At 43.9% G+C, this 16,329-nt stretch overlaps 2 protein-coding genes across 2 annotated transcripts; both read right to left on the minus strand.

The window, feature by feature from the left end:
* Window positions 1-418: 418 nt before the first annotated feature.
* LOC119194863 (uncharacterized) lies at window positions 419-10,743 on the minus strand. Its single transcript, XM_037449326.2, has 3 exons — window positions 8,766-10,743; window positions 8,514-8,666; window positions 419-2,868 (listed from the first exon to the last, which is right to left on the minus strand). The coding sequence occupies exon 1, from the start codon at window positions 10,708-10,710 to the stop codon at window positions 9,037-9,039; it is 1,674 nt and encodes a 557-aa protein (XP_037305223.2). The 5' UTR covers window positions 10,711-10,743; the 3' UTR covers window positions 419-2,868; window positions 8,514-8,666; window positions 8,766-9,036.
* Window positions 10,744-12,224: 1,481 nt separating this feature from the next.
* LOC119194889 (uncharacterized) lies at window positions 12,225-16,113 on the minus strand. Its single transcript, XM_062559810.1, has 2 exons — window positions 15,069-16,113; window positions 12,225-14,969 (listed from the first exon to the last, which is right to left on the minus strand). The coding sequence occupies exon 2, from the start codon at window positions 14,781-14,783 to the stop codon at window positions 12,225-12,227; it is 2,559 nt and encodes an 852-aa protein (XP_062415794.1). The 5' UTR covers window positions 14,784-14,969; window positions 15,069-16,113.
* Between the last annotated feature and the right edge of the window lie 216 nt (window positions 16,114-16,329).

The following is a 16,329-nucleotide window of genomic DNA, read 5'->3' on the forward strand; positions in this document are numbered from 1 at the left end:
AGGATGGGGGCACCGGGTAGTGCAGTGAAGCCCTGTCTCTCCCGGTGGGGATCATCCGGGCCCTGGTAACCATGGCGTTAGGGCCGCTTAGACGATGTCTAAGCCGAAGACGAAGCATTCTGGTGCATTCTGACAAAATAATAAAGACAAAATAGAACATTTTCTTACAAAGGCAAATGGGACCACGGAAAAAGTTTTAACTTAATTTATTTGCCTTGTGGAATTTAGTAAGAGTAAGTGCAAATACATCAATAGAAATTGGGAATTATACACAAGTTAACACAATGTGATTCTAAAATGGGTGAGTGTGTTACGGCCAATCTATTGTGTTGGTCAGTGTTGGGAAAGTTCACTTTCTACATGAACTAGTTCATAGTTCAAAATATTTGAACTAAGTTCACAGTTCCAACTAGTTCAGTTCTTTTTTTCCATATGTTGCTGCAAGCTATTATTTTTCAAAATTATTGCCACAGGCCTCAGTTTTAACACTGAAGCTATGCATCAGATTTTATATATAATAACATATCCAATTTTGAATCCTTATCCAACCAGGGTTTACATTAGCATTGAGGGGACAGCATTTCCCCATTGTTGCTTAAATGTTACTGTCCATTCACTCCACACTAGCATCAGCAGCAGCGTTTACCCCTACAGTACATTCTCAAACACATGCTGCTTGAATGGTCTTTTTAAAATAAGAAATAAAAACACGACAGTTATCATTAATATACGCTGCAGAGGATTCCATGCCCGACATCTCTTCCTACCACCCCAAATGTTTGCAAAGAAATGTCAGATTCCTCCCATCCTCATCGACCTTGTCAGTAACTTCATAAAACTCATTTAAATTATTATACGCCGCCTCTTTGCTAAACGCAGCTGTCGCCTCCATGCATTTTTTTTTTTGATGACGCAAGCTACTTATTAAGGCGTGTTTACGGTGTGTTTTCTATAGAAATCTGGTACCCTATTGAACAATGTTAACCTGAGTTCACAGTAACGTTCATTGAGCATTAATACAGTACGTTCAGTTCACGTTCGCCACGCACGACCATTTGAAACGTGACCTGAATCTGATTGGAAAATGACAGATAATATGTCTAGAACACTGAAAACTCCTTTTGCTGTGATAGAATTTATTGAACCCCCCCCCCTATTTCTCCCAGTTGGTGGGGCGTTGCCCAAATCGCCCCTATACACCATCCGCCCCTGGATGCAACTACTGTGCAGCGACAACATCATAATATTCCACAGCCTCCTTTAATCATATTTAAGACTCCTGCTGCCCGAGCAGGGCTCATTGTCTGACAGAATGTTGGATTCATTATTTCTTCTATTTTAATTGATTCACAACACACCCCTCTTTGCTTTTCACACATGCTATATATGGATATTAGCCTCCAGTAACTACTACGTCGATTCGAGGGTGTTATTCATGACACAACTTATTTCATAGTTTGATGATAGAAAATGAACATTGTGCTTTATTGCCAGATTTGCAGGATCGACCTGACGACAAAGAATCAAGAAATCAATCATGATCGATACGTAGAGAAGGTTATCTCGGTAGCGGCGTAGTCAACTTAGTCAGCTTCTCTACAAGTGGACAGGTTGATAAACACGTTATATTGTGCTCAGAAGCACTAATACAAAAAAGTGACAATGTAGCTGATAATGATGATTTCTGTGTACTACATGCATCAATCACTTTGATCATGAAGTTAGCGTAGACGGGAGCCCAATGGAACCAACCATTGACTTTGTTACATCAAATGTAGCATGTCAAAGAAATACCCACGTTGTCACGGTTTGGGTTTGTTTCCTGTCTTATTTTGTAGTTTCCTGCCTCTTGTGTCCCTGGGTTAGCTTTACTTCCTGCCTTGGCATGCCTTCCCTGTGTGTCTTTTGTCCCTGGTCGCATCATTAAATGTCCTTTGTGTGTCATCCTGTTTGGAAGTTCTGGATCCCTGTTGGCGGTTGATTCAAGTCTCTTTTTTGGAAGTCTGCGTTTGTGCCGGGCCTCTTCCTACCACCCCGAATGTGACACACATAATCACACAATATCGTGCCATGCCATAGTTTCCATACAGAGATGGACGACGCGTCCCTCTTTCTCCATCTGCCTAAATGCCCTTTGCTATTGATACATTAACTGCCTTCAGCTTTCCGGCCAGAGATCCAGAGATCAGTGCCTGTGTCTGGAGACTTTTATTCTCTCTGATAATGAGAGAATCCTATGTCAGATTGTATAGACAGCTTTGATAAAAAGAACAGAAGTGTCTGTTAAACCATTCACTCAGTAAGCGTGCATTTATGGGAGGGTCCTCTTCAATGCAGCATGATGTCCATCTGTAAATGATGGTCCATTTAGAGTAAAACAGACCATAGAGTGGAGTATGCTTTTAGGCGGGCTTACTGTGATTGACAAGTTGTGTCACGGTTACTGGTACCGGAGTACAGGAGAACCCAAACGCACAACTCTGACGCGGTGGACAAGACAGGGGGGTTTTAATGAAAGTTCAGGCAGGGTCCAAAACCAGGAGATCCGTTGGGAGGTAAACAATTCCAGAGGGGCTGGCACGTAATCCGCAAGCGAGGACAGGCAGGTTCAGAACCAGGATGGCAAAGAGACAGGCAGACAAATCCGAAACGGGGCAGGCAGGTAAGTCAGGGTCAAGTAACAGACAAGGTCAGGATCGAGGTAGACAGGATAACTAGGGACACGCTGGAAAACTTGGTTGGACACACAAGACAATCTGGCAGCAAGCAACAGAATGTGACGGTCTTAAATACTGAGTGGCTGGCGAGGGGAGGCACCACAGGTGAGGAGAACCAGGTGCAGGAAATCAGGTGACGAGGTGGGTGGATCTGAAATGACAGGAGAGTTAGTTAGATGAAAAATAGACTATGATGTGGACTTATGTCTGACAGGTTGCTCCTCTGTTTTCTCTACAAACACTGGGTAATGTTACACTAATACTTACTAACCCATAGCTTTAGTTTTTAGCGTACTAACCAATAGCATACACTCACCGGCCACTTTATTAGGTACACCTGTCCAACTGCTCGTTAACACTTAATTTCTAAGCAGCCAATCACATGGCGGCAACTCAGTGCATTTAGGCATGTAGACATTGTCAAGACAATCTCCTGCAGTTCAAACCGAGCATCAGTATGGGGAAGAAAGGTGATTTGAGTGACTTTGAACGTGGCATGATTGTTGGTGCCAGAAGGGCTGGTCTGAGTATTTCAGAAACTGCTAATCTACTGGGATTTTCACGCACAACCATCTCTAGGGTTTACAGAGAATGGTCCGAAAAAGAAAAAACATCCAGTGAGCGGCAGTTCTGTGGGCGGAAATGCCTTGTTGATGCCAGAGGTCAGAGGAGAATGGCCAGACTGGTTCGAGCTGATAGAAGGGCAACAGTGACTCAAATAACCACCCGTTACAACCAAGGTGGGCAAAAGAGCATCTCTGAACGCACAGTACGTCGAACTTTGAGGCAGATGGGCTACAGCAGCAGAAGACCACACCGGGTGCCACTCCTTTCAGCTAAGAACAGGAAACTGAGGCTACAATTTGCACAAGCTCATCGAAATTGGACAATAGAAGATTGGAAAAACGTTGCCTGGTCTGATGAGTCTCGATTTCTGCTGCGACATTCGGATGGTAGGGTCAGAATTTGGCGTCTACAACATGAAAGCATGGATCCATCCTGCCTTGTATCAACGGTTCAGGCTGGTGGTGGTGGTGTCATGGTGTGGGGAATATTTTCTTGGCACTCTTTGGGCCCCTTGGTACCAATTGAGCATCGTTGCAACGCCACAGCCTACCTGAGTATTGTTGCTGACCATGTCCATCCCTTTATGACCACAATGTACCCAACTTCTGATGGCTACTTTCAGCAGGATAATGCGCCATGTCATAAAGCTGGAATCGTCTCAGACTGGTTTCTTGAACATGACAATGAGTTCGCTGTACTCAAATGGCCTCCACAATCACCAGATCTCAATCCAATAGAGCATCTTTGGGATGTGGTGGAACGGGAGATTCGCATCATGGATGTGCAGCCGACAAATCTGCGGCAACTGTGTGATGCCATCATGTCAATATGGACCAAACTCCCTGAGGAATGCTTCCAGCACCTTGTTGAATCTATGCCACGAAGAATTGAGGCAGTTCTGAAGGCAAAAGGGGGTCCAACCCGTTACTAGCATGGGGTACCTAATAAAGTGGCCGGTGAGTGTATATTGTATTATACTTTTATTTTAATCTTATTGCTGCACTATGTTGTCATTATTGTACTGTCTTCTGTCATGCACCAACCGCCAAGACAATTTCCATGCAAGTCCAACATATTATGGCAATAAACGTTTCCTGATTCCTGAACATTTTATAGGAAAACTAGTCTGAGATCAATTGTTGTTACTGAAGCTTTGTAACTTGCCTTAACTTGTGATGTTGCCAGGGCAATCATTCAAAAATGTCTTCCAATCATTTTGTGATTAAAATGGTTCATTTAGATGTCTCCTAATGCTGTCTAAATGACATATTTACACATTTCACAGGAATGTAACTGATAATAATTCTGCTAATGGGAAGTATCAAACTATTATGTTCATCTCATTGTGTATTTGTGAGCACTTCATGTTCTTAGTTAAATGTAGCTGTAGCCGGCTCGCCAGTGGATCCACCTCATCACACAATGCTCAACAACAATCCTTTTCACAACGGTTTTTTTAACACAACACAGACGCACTTGGTCCGCGGCCCAAACCCTTCTGCTCAGTGTGACCTTCCGTCTCCATCCTCTTCCAGCTCATCCTGCACCCACACGCTCCACTGCAGCTGAGCCATGAACATGCCCACTTCCACAGTAACACAATGAGTGTGTCATCTGGACAAAGGAACAGGCTCTACCTTGTGGTTATTTCACATGGACTTTAAGAACATTAAGTGTCTCACATAATGTTCAGTGTCAAACGGATCAGCCCGGATCACCTTCCTTACAGCCCTTTGGATCTAATCTACAGATTTCCTGACGTGCTACCATCTTACTTCCCAAAGGCTTCTCAATCTCAAATTATTTTTTTTAAACATCAGCTATTTTTAAACCCATTTCCTAGAATGGGATTAATATAATCCCATTGCATGTAATCCGCCACTTCCCAAACCTTCCCTAACCAGCCTCCATGTGTCAAGCAATATGAGATTATATTTATAATCTCAGTGTTGGATTTGGTGATAAAGCACTGCACTGCAAAAATGAACCATCTAAATGTAAGTAAAAAAATACCTAATTTGAGAAGTTAAATACTTAAAACAAGATAAATTATCTGCCAGTGCAGTAAGATAATTATAATTAGCAAGATTTCTTGAAATAAGAAAAATTATCTAGGCATCAGAAAGGTGATAAATATCTTGCGATGAGTGGTAAAACAATCATTTCAAGCACTATATTGACTCAAAATAAGATGTCGATTCTTCTTTCAGTTTGTTTCCTTTCTTAATTTTAGTGAAAAGTTCTTAAAAGCAGAACCACTTAACAAGACAATTTCACTTAATTCAACACTGTTCATTATTAGCTTGTGCAGCTTAAAATGAGAAAGCACACAGATCATTGTCGACAACAATTTATTAGGGCCTGAGCCGACTGAAATTCGGGCGAAGCCCTATTGAAATTGCAAGAATTATTAGGGCCTGAGCCGACTGAAAGTCGGGCGAAGCCCTGTTGTGTTTCGAAGAATTCTTTTTCTTATTATTATTTCACCACTTCAATCGCACTTTTGGGGCCTTTGCCATGTTCAAAAACTGTGTGCAAAAAATTTAGATATTCTTGGGGTCGCGCAATTTGGGGATGAAAAAAAGTGCTCTCTAGCGCTTGTGCTCCTTCTGGGGACATTTTTGCCCACTTTTACCGAATGACTTGAAATTTTGCAAACAGGTGCTCTTGGATGTGCTCTACAAAAAAGTCAATCATGGTATGCAAATGCACCTACCGTTTTATGTCTGCCATTTTGAATTTAGTGAAAAACATGTTTTTGCGAACTCCTCCCAGACGCTTACAAAAAAGTAAATCATGGTATGCAAATGCGCCTACCGTTTTAGCTAACTCCTCCCAGACGCTTTGTCCGATTTTTATGAAATCTTCAGCAAAATGATCATTGGCTCAATGCAATCTAAAGTTATTAAAAGCTTGTTGATATCTCATTGGGTTTTTAATTGATGGACCAAGTTGTAGGGGGTGTGGCCTTTAAAGGAAAGACCAATAACTTTAAAAGTAAAAGGCCTGTTGCCACCAAATCTTTAGAACATGTTCACATTGGGTCCTAGAACTTCCCCTGAAATTTTTTTAAAAATCTAACATTAGGGGGCTTAGTGATTCTCTGTATTTTTGCACTTTTCTTCATTTTTTCCATTTACAAACGGACAAACTCCTCCGAGAGTTTAAATCCGATCCATTTCAAAATCTGGCAAGTTGATCCTGACAACCTGACAATCAAGAGTTTTCATAAAACTACCTGGGCCTGGGCCTACCTCTTGCGTCCAGTTTGGACAATATTTGACAAAATGTAAAATGTTATAACTCCAAGGAACATTTATATTTCTGTCTAGAAATGTTTATTCATGATGCTTGTGTAGGCCTATAACTATTGCCATGCAGTGATTTTTGAAAAAGTATAGCACCACCTATTGGCTTAGGTCAATGCAAAATTTCTACAGTCAGATGTACATCCCCTAGCCCTTTAATCGGATCCACTTCAAATCTGGGAATATAAGCCGAAAGACTGTGATGATAGGTTACAGTGAATATTGGGAGTTTTGGATTAATTTTGTTGCCGTGACGACACAATCTTCACATGAAAGTTCAAGCACATCTTCTGAGCCTTGGCAAACTCCAAAACTCTGTCCTTAGTGATGACCTTTACAGACCTGATGTGGAGTTTTGGATCAAAAGTGAATAATTGCCTCCATAGCGCCCCCTAGAAGTTTTCGACGAAGCAGCGTCGGCACCCTGTTTGACCTACAAGTATGTTGCTTTTTTAACAAATGTATTATAGAGAGACTTAAAAAGTCTCTGAGGACTATGCTCTAAATCAAACAGGAAGTCAGTTATATCTCTATTAGTGTGAATATTCCCTGTATTTTAGCAGGACAGTTACCAATCCTATTTTATTGACCTTTTGACTCTGTAATCCTGTCAGAGAATATAGCTCTCCTGCTAAGGCTCTAATGATGTAGGCGTGAGTCGACTCCCGACACAGGCGTACTTTTTTTTCCCCTTGTCTTTTTATACGCGTGTCCGGCTGATACAACAAACAAATGGATCCAGATTACTCTCCTTGTTGAAGATATTGACTCAAATGTTTACACTTTAGAGCAGGGCTGTCAAACTCATTTCAGGTTCGGGCCAGATATTGCTGCGGCACATACGATCAATACGAACAGATGACGAGGGGAGGGAGAGGGGGGGGGCCTTGGCGGTAAGTAGTTCAATATAATTTAATCTATGATTATCATATAATCTATGGTTTAAATACACGTATTCTGCTACATACGGGTGGAGATGCGAACACGTTTACTCTGCAATCTCCATACACTGTCTCTGCTCTGCTCACTGAAGCAACGGCAAAGGGCGTGGGGGGGGTGCTGACGGTAAGCACTCTTACTTTGGGTATGCTAATTTTTTAACAAATGTATTACAGGGAGACTTAAAACGTCTCTGAGGACTATGCTTTAAAACAAACAGGAAGGCAGTTATAATTTTTTTAGTGTGAATATTCCCTGTAGTTTTGCAAGAGAGTCACCAATCCTATTTGAGGGACGTTTCGAACTACAAAATTGTATCAGAGCAGATAGCTCACTTGCAGAGCTCTTGGCCCCTGGCGACGGAGATGTAGGTTAGATTCCTGGCACAGCATGCTTTTTTTACCTCTATTTAGGTTTAGCACTTTGTACATCACCACAACTTATTTAATAAGACTCCTGATGTGACTTAAAATGTGTTTAATGAATCCAGGATGTACTGTTCTCTTCATGTGTTGTACTTCCCAAAAGTGTTAACATGTGTCACAGCCGGTGTCTCGTCAAGTGTTTGTCTCTACCCCTCCCAGGTGTTTCTCGTCCCCTGATTGCCTCCCCGGTGTATTTAACCTCTGTTCGTTTGTCAGCTCCCTGCCAGATCGTCTTGTGATGTCTCCAAGCTTTCCAGCGTTCCCGTCTCTCTGTCTTCTCCCGGCCTGCCCTTCGTACCTGACCCTCGCCTGTCTGACCACACCTGTCTCGTGCCTGACCCCCGCCTGTCCGACCACCTCTGTCTCCAGCCTAACCCCCCGCCTGCCTGATTGCCTCCTGCCTGACCCCCGCCCGGCTGAGTACGCCTGTCCCCTGCTTGAACCTCGCCCGGCTGACTACGTCTGTCCCCTGCTCGAACCCCGCCTGCCCGACCGTCCCGCATCGTGCCCCGCACAGACCACGCTACTCACAAATAAAAGCGTTGCACCCTGCTTACCTGTGTCTGCGTCTGCTATTGGGTCGCCCTCTGTCATTGTCCTGACAAACATGAATTAACAGCAAGCCAAACTCCTTTTCAAGAGCCAGGAACGTGAGCGTACTTGCTCCTTTTATTTTGTACAAACATGGCAACGTTGAATCAGAGTGAAAACTAGAAAGAAGAATACAAAAAACCTCTTAGTCATCTGAAATCAAGTAACTTAAAATCATTATTCTTATCGTTAAACAGATAAAGAACATAAACACTTACAGCCATTGCTTTTCTGAGGGATTCAGACGCTGGATGGAGTTAGATTGTGTGTTTTCTTTTTACACTGCTCCGTTTAAGCCGTTTGTTATTCTCTGCTCTGCAACTTCCTACTTCCTGTTGCCTCACTTCCTGTTTTACCGTTTATTTCAAAATAAAATGGCTACACAGATTTATTAAAACACTGAAACAAACCTTAAAGTTGTCTTAACAATTATTTCAACATTGAAGGCAGAACACTCCCCGTCTGGCATTTGAATGTGCCACTTAAGCTTTAATTGTCCTCAGTTGACTCTTGACTGTCCTTTTGCAAAAGCAAGACAACTTCAGAGATGGGCCTTAAGAAAGTCTTTACTTTGCCTTGTGATGTTGTCCTGACTTCAATTTTACGGACCTTCCCATCGCTGCTTGGAAAAGTGGAAGTGACCTGTCCCATTGGCCACTCGTTGCGATGTGATTGGCTCTGTTTTAGCAGCACAATATCTCCTACCTGCAGGTTCCTGGATGCTGTGCGCCACTTGCGCCTCGGCTGAAGAGTGTGAAGATATTCATTTCTCCATCGGGTCCAAAACTCGTTGGCTAGGGCCTGCACTTGTTTCCACTGACACTTGAAGAGATCCTCTTTCCCGAAACTGCCGACTGGAGCGATCAGACCCGGTTTTTGAGTTAGAAGCATAGCAGGAGTCAACAGTACTGGCGAAGATGGATCAGACGAAACAGGGACTAGCGGTCTGGCATTAATGATGGCTGAGACCTCTGCCATCAAGGTACAAAGCACTTCATGCGTCAGGGGAGCACGCTTGGATTGCTGCAGCATGTAGTCGAGAATCCTGCGGGAAACACCGATCATGCGTTCCCACACACCACCCATGTGAGATGCGTGTGGGGGATTAAGCTCCCATTTGCAACCGTTCTCTTGAAGGTATTTAAACACACTTGGAACGTCTTGTCCCATGCCCAGTTCACAACTGGCTCCCACAAAGTTTGTACCTCTGTCTGACCTCAGTTGCTTTGCTGGCCCTCTTAGAGCAAAAAACCTTCGCAGGGCATTGATGCAGCTGGATGAGTCCATGGACTCTATTACTTCTACATGCACAGCTCTGGTACTCATGCATGTAAAGAGGATAGCCCACCGTTTGCTGTGAGCTGCTCCGCCCCTTGTACGTCTCGTGGTCACATTCCAGGGACCAAAAACATCCAATCCCACGTATGTGAATGGTGGGGATGAGCTTAGACGTTCTGGAGGAAGGTCTGCCATCTTTTGGACCTCGATCTTTCCTCTCAATTTGCGGCAGGTGACGCAGTGATGCAGGACTGAACCGATCAGCCTCTTGCCAGCAACAATCCACAGGCCAGCGGCCCTGACTGCTCCTTCAGTGAAATGTCGGCCCTGATGTGCCACTTTGGCATGGTAGTGACTCACCAGTAGTTTTGTGACATGACTTTGTTTTGGGAGTATGATTGGGTTTTTTACGTCAGAATCGATGTGTCCTCCAGTCCGCAGGAGACCATCGCACATGAAAGGATCAAGATCCAGGATTGCACTCGCTCTTGAGAGTGTTCTGTTCTCCTGTAATGCAATATACTCCTCTGGATAAGCTTCATTTTGGATAGACTTTAGTATAACTAGCTTTGCTTTTGCCAACTCTTCTTGACTTCGTGGTTTGTTGCATTGATGCCATCCTTTGCATGCGTCCCTCGAGTCTGACTTGTGTGCACGCGTTTGATGGATCAAGAAGGAAACTGATCTCAGCAAAGAGTCCCAGGTGGAGAAGCGTTGGAACCTTTCTGTGGTAAGTTTACCTTCACTTATGTGAGTGGCAAGGGTGGTCAGTTGAGGTCTAACATCCACATCGCTTTCAGGATCTACCAACTCAAAGGACTTATCTATATCCGGCTTGGGTGGTTTGTGAAGGAATTCTGGTCCTGTAAACCACATTGTGTTCATGAGCTGTGATGCCGGAACAGACCTCGTGGCCAGGTCAGCTGGATTTTGGTCGGTCGGCACATAGTGCCACTGCTTTGGATCGTTTGTCTGGCGAATACGGTGGACACGGTTGTGCACGTATACAAAGAAACGTTTTGAATCGTTGTGGATGTATCCGAGGACAACTTTGCTGTCACAATAAAACTTTACCGCATCTGGCTTGTGGTCGAGCTCGTCGAGGATCAGTTCAGCCATTTCTGCAGCTAGCACAGCTCCACAAAGTTCGAGGCGAGGGATGGTCGGTTCTGGTTGAGGGGCTAACTTTGCTTTTCCAAGCACGAAGCCGACTTTACTCTGCCCATCTGTAGTGACAACTCTCAAGTAAGCCACTGCACCGATTGCCCAGTTTGAGGCGTCGGAGAAGAGACACAGCTCAGTGTATTTGGCACCGGAGAGAGACTGTTGTATGTATGAACGGGGAAGATGCAAGTTACTCAAATCCTGTAGTGATTTTTCCCATGTTTTCCAGCTGTTTAGCTTGTCTGCTGGAAGTTCGGCGTCCCAGTCGTTCACGTCAGCAGAAAGTTCTCTGAGCAGTGCTCGTCCTCTGATTGTCACGGGTGCAGCAAAGCCCAATGGGTCGAAGAGGCTGTTGACAGTGGACAGCACTCCCCTGCGGCTGAACGGCTTGTCAGACACTGCTACTTTAAATGTAAAAGTGTCAGAGTCTATGCTCCAGCACAATCCAAGGCTTCTTTGAACAGGCAGAGCTTCTTCACCAAGCCCAAGGTCTTTTAGGCCTGCAGCAAGCTCTTCAGGAGGGAAGGCTTGCATCACCGTAACACTATTGGAGGCAATCTTGTGCAGTCTAAGATTAGATTTTGCAAGTGATGCTTGAGTGCGCTTCAACAAATCAATGGCCTCTGCCTCGGTGGGAAGGGAGATCAAGCCGTCGTCCACATAAAAGTGCCTGTCGACAAAGTGGCGAGAGTCAGATCCAAACTCGTGTTCACCTTCTTGAGCGGCTCGTCGCAGGCCGTATATATTTGGCTGTTCCCAAAGACATGGACTCGCATGCGGTACTCCGTTATCTCTTTTGTCATGTCGTTATCCTTGCGCCAAAGGAATCTCAAGTAGTTTCTGTGGTCTTCTCTCACAAAGAATCCATAGAACATTTGTTGGATGTCAGCTGTTATTGCAAAAGGTTCCTTTCTGAACCTCAGCAGCACCCCAAGGAGGGAGTTGTTTAGATCTGGGCCAGAGAGAAGGACACTGTTGAGAGAGATGCCACCTTCTTGTGCGCTTGAGTCAAACACAACTCGTATTTGGCCTGGTTTTTGGGGGTGGTACACGCCAAAAATTGGCAAGTACCAGCATTCTGCATTTACAGGGAGACGATGAGCTTCCTCTGCGTGTCCATTTTCAAAGAGCTTTGCCATAAAGGCTACAAACTGTTCTTTCATTTCAGGCCTTTTGTTCAGTGTGCGTTGCAAAGAGTGAAGGCGGGAGATGGCTTGAGCACGGTTATTTGGAAGTCAGGCTCTAGGTGACTTGAATGGCAGTGGTGCAACCCAGCTGTTTTGGTTGTCTCTGTGAAACTCTTTCTGCATGGTTTCCAGGAATATTTCATCTTCAAAGGACAAGGCAGGTTTGTTATCATTTTTTGTGTTAATGAACACACCCATTCCAAGTTTGTCTTCAGGGGGCAGGATCTGCTCCCCGCCGTGACTAAGTTTTTCTTTGACACGGATGTAATTCTCACATGATGTCAGAAAAGATGGACGTCCGTTCTGCAGGACATTAGTTTTAAAGACAGCTACCGTGGGCTTATGGACACTTTCAATGCAAACTTCACCTACTATCACCCACCCCAAATCCAAACGCTGGGCGAAGGGTGCGTTGTGGGGCCCGTTGATTTGGTCCCGAACCTTGTGGGCACAAATAAGGTCTCTTCCCAATAATATCAGGATCTGTGCTTCAGAATCAAGCTGGGGAATGTGCGGCGCCACAGATTTCAAGTGGGGATGGAAAAGAGCAACCTCTGGTGTGGGAATTTCTGTTCTGTTGCTCATGATCTCATTACATTCAATGAGAGGCGGTAAGTCAAAACAAACTTCTCCGTTCATTGCCTCTACCTGGAAACCGGCTGCTTTTCTTCCAACCATCTCAGTGGTTCCTGCACAAGTTCTCATTAAGTACGGAGAAAGTCCGCCCTGGATGCCAAAATGCTGGAAAAACTCAGATCTGGCCAGCGAACGGTTGCTCTGGTCGTCAAGGATGGCATACATCTTGACTGAGTGCTCTCGTTGCCCTTTTGGAAAAACACGTACCAAACTTATCTTCGCACAAGAACGTGCATGAGGGCCTTCTCCACAGACCTCGGTGCATTTTGACGTCACTTCGGGAGGTTCCCTGCTTTGCTGCTCGACGTCCGACTCTACTCTAGTAGACATTGCTAGTGAGAACGTGGTTTCCGGATGCATGGCTGTGACGTGTCGGTTACTCTGACACTCATTGCAGTTAAGCTCCACTGTGCATTCCCTGGCCATGTGAGTTGGAGAGCAGCACCTGAAGCATCGCCTGTGTTCCCTTAGTACATCTTTGCGTTCTGCTAGTGGTTTCATTTTAAAGGTTCTGCATTTCTCTAGCGGGTGAGGCTTATTGTGAAGGGGGCAGTAGTTAGCTTCATCATAATTGACATTGACATTTTTTGTTGTAGGAGCTCTATACCTTGAGCTTGGCTCTGATGTAGTGGACACGTCAGTCTTATGGACAGATATAGCAGCCTTCATACCATCTTGCCTAGCAATCAGTCTTTCACTGCGGTATTGAGTGCGGCTGCTCTCTGTTAAGGCAAAGCTTGGATCGTTTCTAGCCTTGGCTTGTTTGTGTACGAAGTCAGTAAAGAAAGTGAATGGTGGAAAGCAAACACCGTAGTTTTCTTTGTAGTTTGATCCAGCAGAAAGCCATTTTTCTTGTAGGTTGGGGGGCAACTTTTCCACAATTGTTTTTATCCCACGCGGTGAGTCAAGGTAACTAAGACCAGGTAAGTAACCATCCTCTTTGGCAGAAAGAAGCTCCATCAGTAAATCACTAAGTTCTCTTAGTTTGATGTTTTCCTTTGATGAGAGGTGAGGAAATCTATCTAGCCGCTTGAATAGTGCATCCTCGATCACTTCAGGGGCTGCATAGCACTCTTGAAGCCTCGACCAACACAACTGAAGTGCGGCTTGCGGGTTGGTAATGTGGACGGCTCGAATTCTCCTAATGTGTTCCGAAGATTCTTTTCCAAGCCATTTTACCAACAGATCTAACTCTTCACTGGCTGTTAGCTCTAAGCCTTGAGTAGCATTTAAAAATGACGACTGCCATGCTCTGAAGCTCTCAGGGCGATCATCAAATTTATTGAGCCCCGTGGTTACTAACTCTCTGCGGGCTAGATACTTGGCAAAGTCTACCATGTTAGCAGATGGAGTAATAGTAGGGTCGTGCATGTTGTTTTTTTGAAGATAGGACGGGTGACTCACGTGCCTGACTGATGAGGAGTCCTGCCGCTGATTGGCCTTGTTGGAGGAGAGAGGATGTGTGATGGGATGCTCTTGCATACATCTCTGCTTCCCTGATGCTGTCAAGTACTCAGTCCACTGAGTCTGCCTTGGCTTTGTGGGCTCGTCTTTGAGTGTGAGGGGTAGTGATGTGTCAGGTTGTTTGGTGTTGTCGATATTTTCCTGAGCCTGATGTTGTAGATACGCCTCTGTTTGCTGTCTGATTGTCTGTGGTGAGATGCCGCTTCTAGCACTTTGAACATCCTCACATGCTCTCCCTGCAGCAGCTTCTAAAACTTCTGCCTCTGCATTCGCAGCTGCAGCTGCTTTTTCAAGTTCCAATGCTTCCAAGTCTGCTTCTAGTGTAGCTTTTTCCAAATCTAGTTTGGCGCTTAGTTTTTTCAATTCTAGCTCTTTTTGTGAAAATGTTACTCTGGCGCGTGCAGCTTCAGCCGTGGCTCTCGCTCTAGCAGCAGCGCTGGACACTGACGAAGATCTTGACACAGATGACCCGCTTTCATCTTTCCCCGATGAATGGTCTTCCATCATTTCCGCTGATGAATCTCTTTTACAGTATGGCTTTTTTCACTGTACTGTTCTCTTCATGTGTTGTACTTCCCAAAAGTGTTAACATGAATTAACAGCAAGCCAAACTCCTTTTCAAGAGCCAGGAATGTGAGCGTACTTGCTCCTTTTATTTTGTACAAACATGGCAACGTTGAATCAGAGTGAAAACTAGAAAGAAGAATACAAAAAACATCTTAGTCATCTGAAATCAAGTAACTTAAAATCATTATTCTTATCGTTAAACAGATAAAGAACATAAACACTTACAGCCATTGCTTTTCTGAGGGATTCAGACGCTGGATGGAGTTAGATTGTGTGTTTTCTTTTTACACTGCTCCGTTTAAGCCGTTTGTTATTCTCTGCTCTGCAACTTCCTACTTCCTGTTGCCTCACTTCCTGTTTTACCGTTTATTTCAAAATAAAATGGCTACACAGATTTATTAAAACACTAAAACAAACCTTAAAGTTGTCTTAACAATTATTTCAACATTGAAGGCAGAACACAGGATGTAATATTTGTTCAGTATGCAGGGGCAGTGATTTAATTTGTCATGTTTTACAAAATGTGTTTTTTTTACATGAGAATATGGTTCGGTACATGCTGAGTTAATGAATTTACATTCTAAAGTGCAATGTCCGTGCAAACAGCTGACGGGGGGCGCTTGTGGTAGCGGGGCTGCTAACACGGACACTTTAATATAATTACATCTATGGTTTAAATACACGATGTACTGAAGAATACAGAGTATACAACTCCTTTTACTACCATCAGATGCTCTGTATCTTGCAACTGGTCAGCCACCCACCAGAGGGATGACAGCAGCTACATCTGAGCCATCTAGCGTTGGAGGAGAACATTTTGATTTACCAATTTTTTCTGACTGTGCCACTCAAACAAGAGGGATGCAAAGGAGCAGCAATGAAGTCAGCACAAGTGTCCCCCAAATGAAATGCCTCAGCTGAAGCTTGATGATTCCCAGATTCAACATAGTGATCATCATGTAAGATTTCACTTTAACTATCTTGCATGAAATTATAATAAAACCATATTCATTACATGTGTAATGTCTTAGTACCCTGTTTGCCCCCTTATGAACAGTATCAGACTGTTAACACAAACCCATCACTTCTTGTTTGTTTGAAAAAAATGAAATACTGATGTATAGAAGAACAGAAATATTTAACACTTTGGTCAGCAAGTTTGAACTCTTTTGTGTATCAACATGTCTTGTCATACCAGTGTCAGTACCTTGGCATCTAATTATAACAAACAGTCTTCTGGGCAAATGCTAATATTGTTAATGATCTTACCGTTTCTGTTGAACAATATTGAGAAAAATGAATATGTTCAGTTTGTTTTAGACTTAATTGAGATAATTCTGATAATATTTGCACCCGTTTTATCTGTGCAAAGTGTATTGAGAATGAAACAAATGATTGAACAGCATCTCAAACAGTTTAAACAACTGTTTCATAAGAATAATGTAATTCCTAAGCAACATTACATGGTGCATTTCCCTTCTCAAAT

The sequence above is a fragment of the Pungitius pungitius genome, chromosome 20 (genome assembly GCF_949316345.1).
Source record: "Pungitius pungitius chromosome 20, fPunPun2.1, whole genome shotgun sequence".
Classification (NCBI taxonomy): domain Eukaryota; kingdom Metazoa; phylum Chordata; class Actinopteri; order Perciformes; family Gasterosteidae; genus Pungitius; species Pungitius pungitius.

Coding starts and splice junctions, on each gene's coding strand:
- LOC119194863 (XM_037449326.2), bottom strand. CDS start 10,710: ATGAACACAATGTGGTTTACAGGACCAGAATTCCTTCACAAACCACCC.
- LOC119194889 (XM_062559810.1), bottom strand. CDS start 14,783: ATGATGGAAGACCATTCATCGGGGAAAGATGAAAGCGGGTCATCTGTG.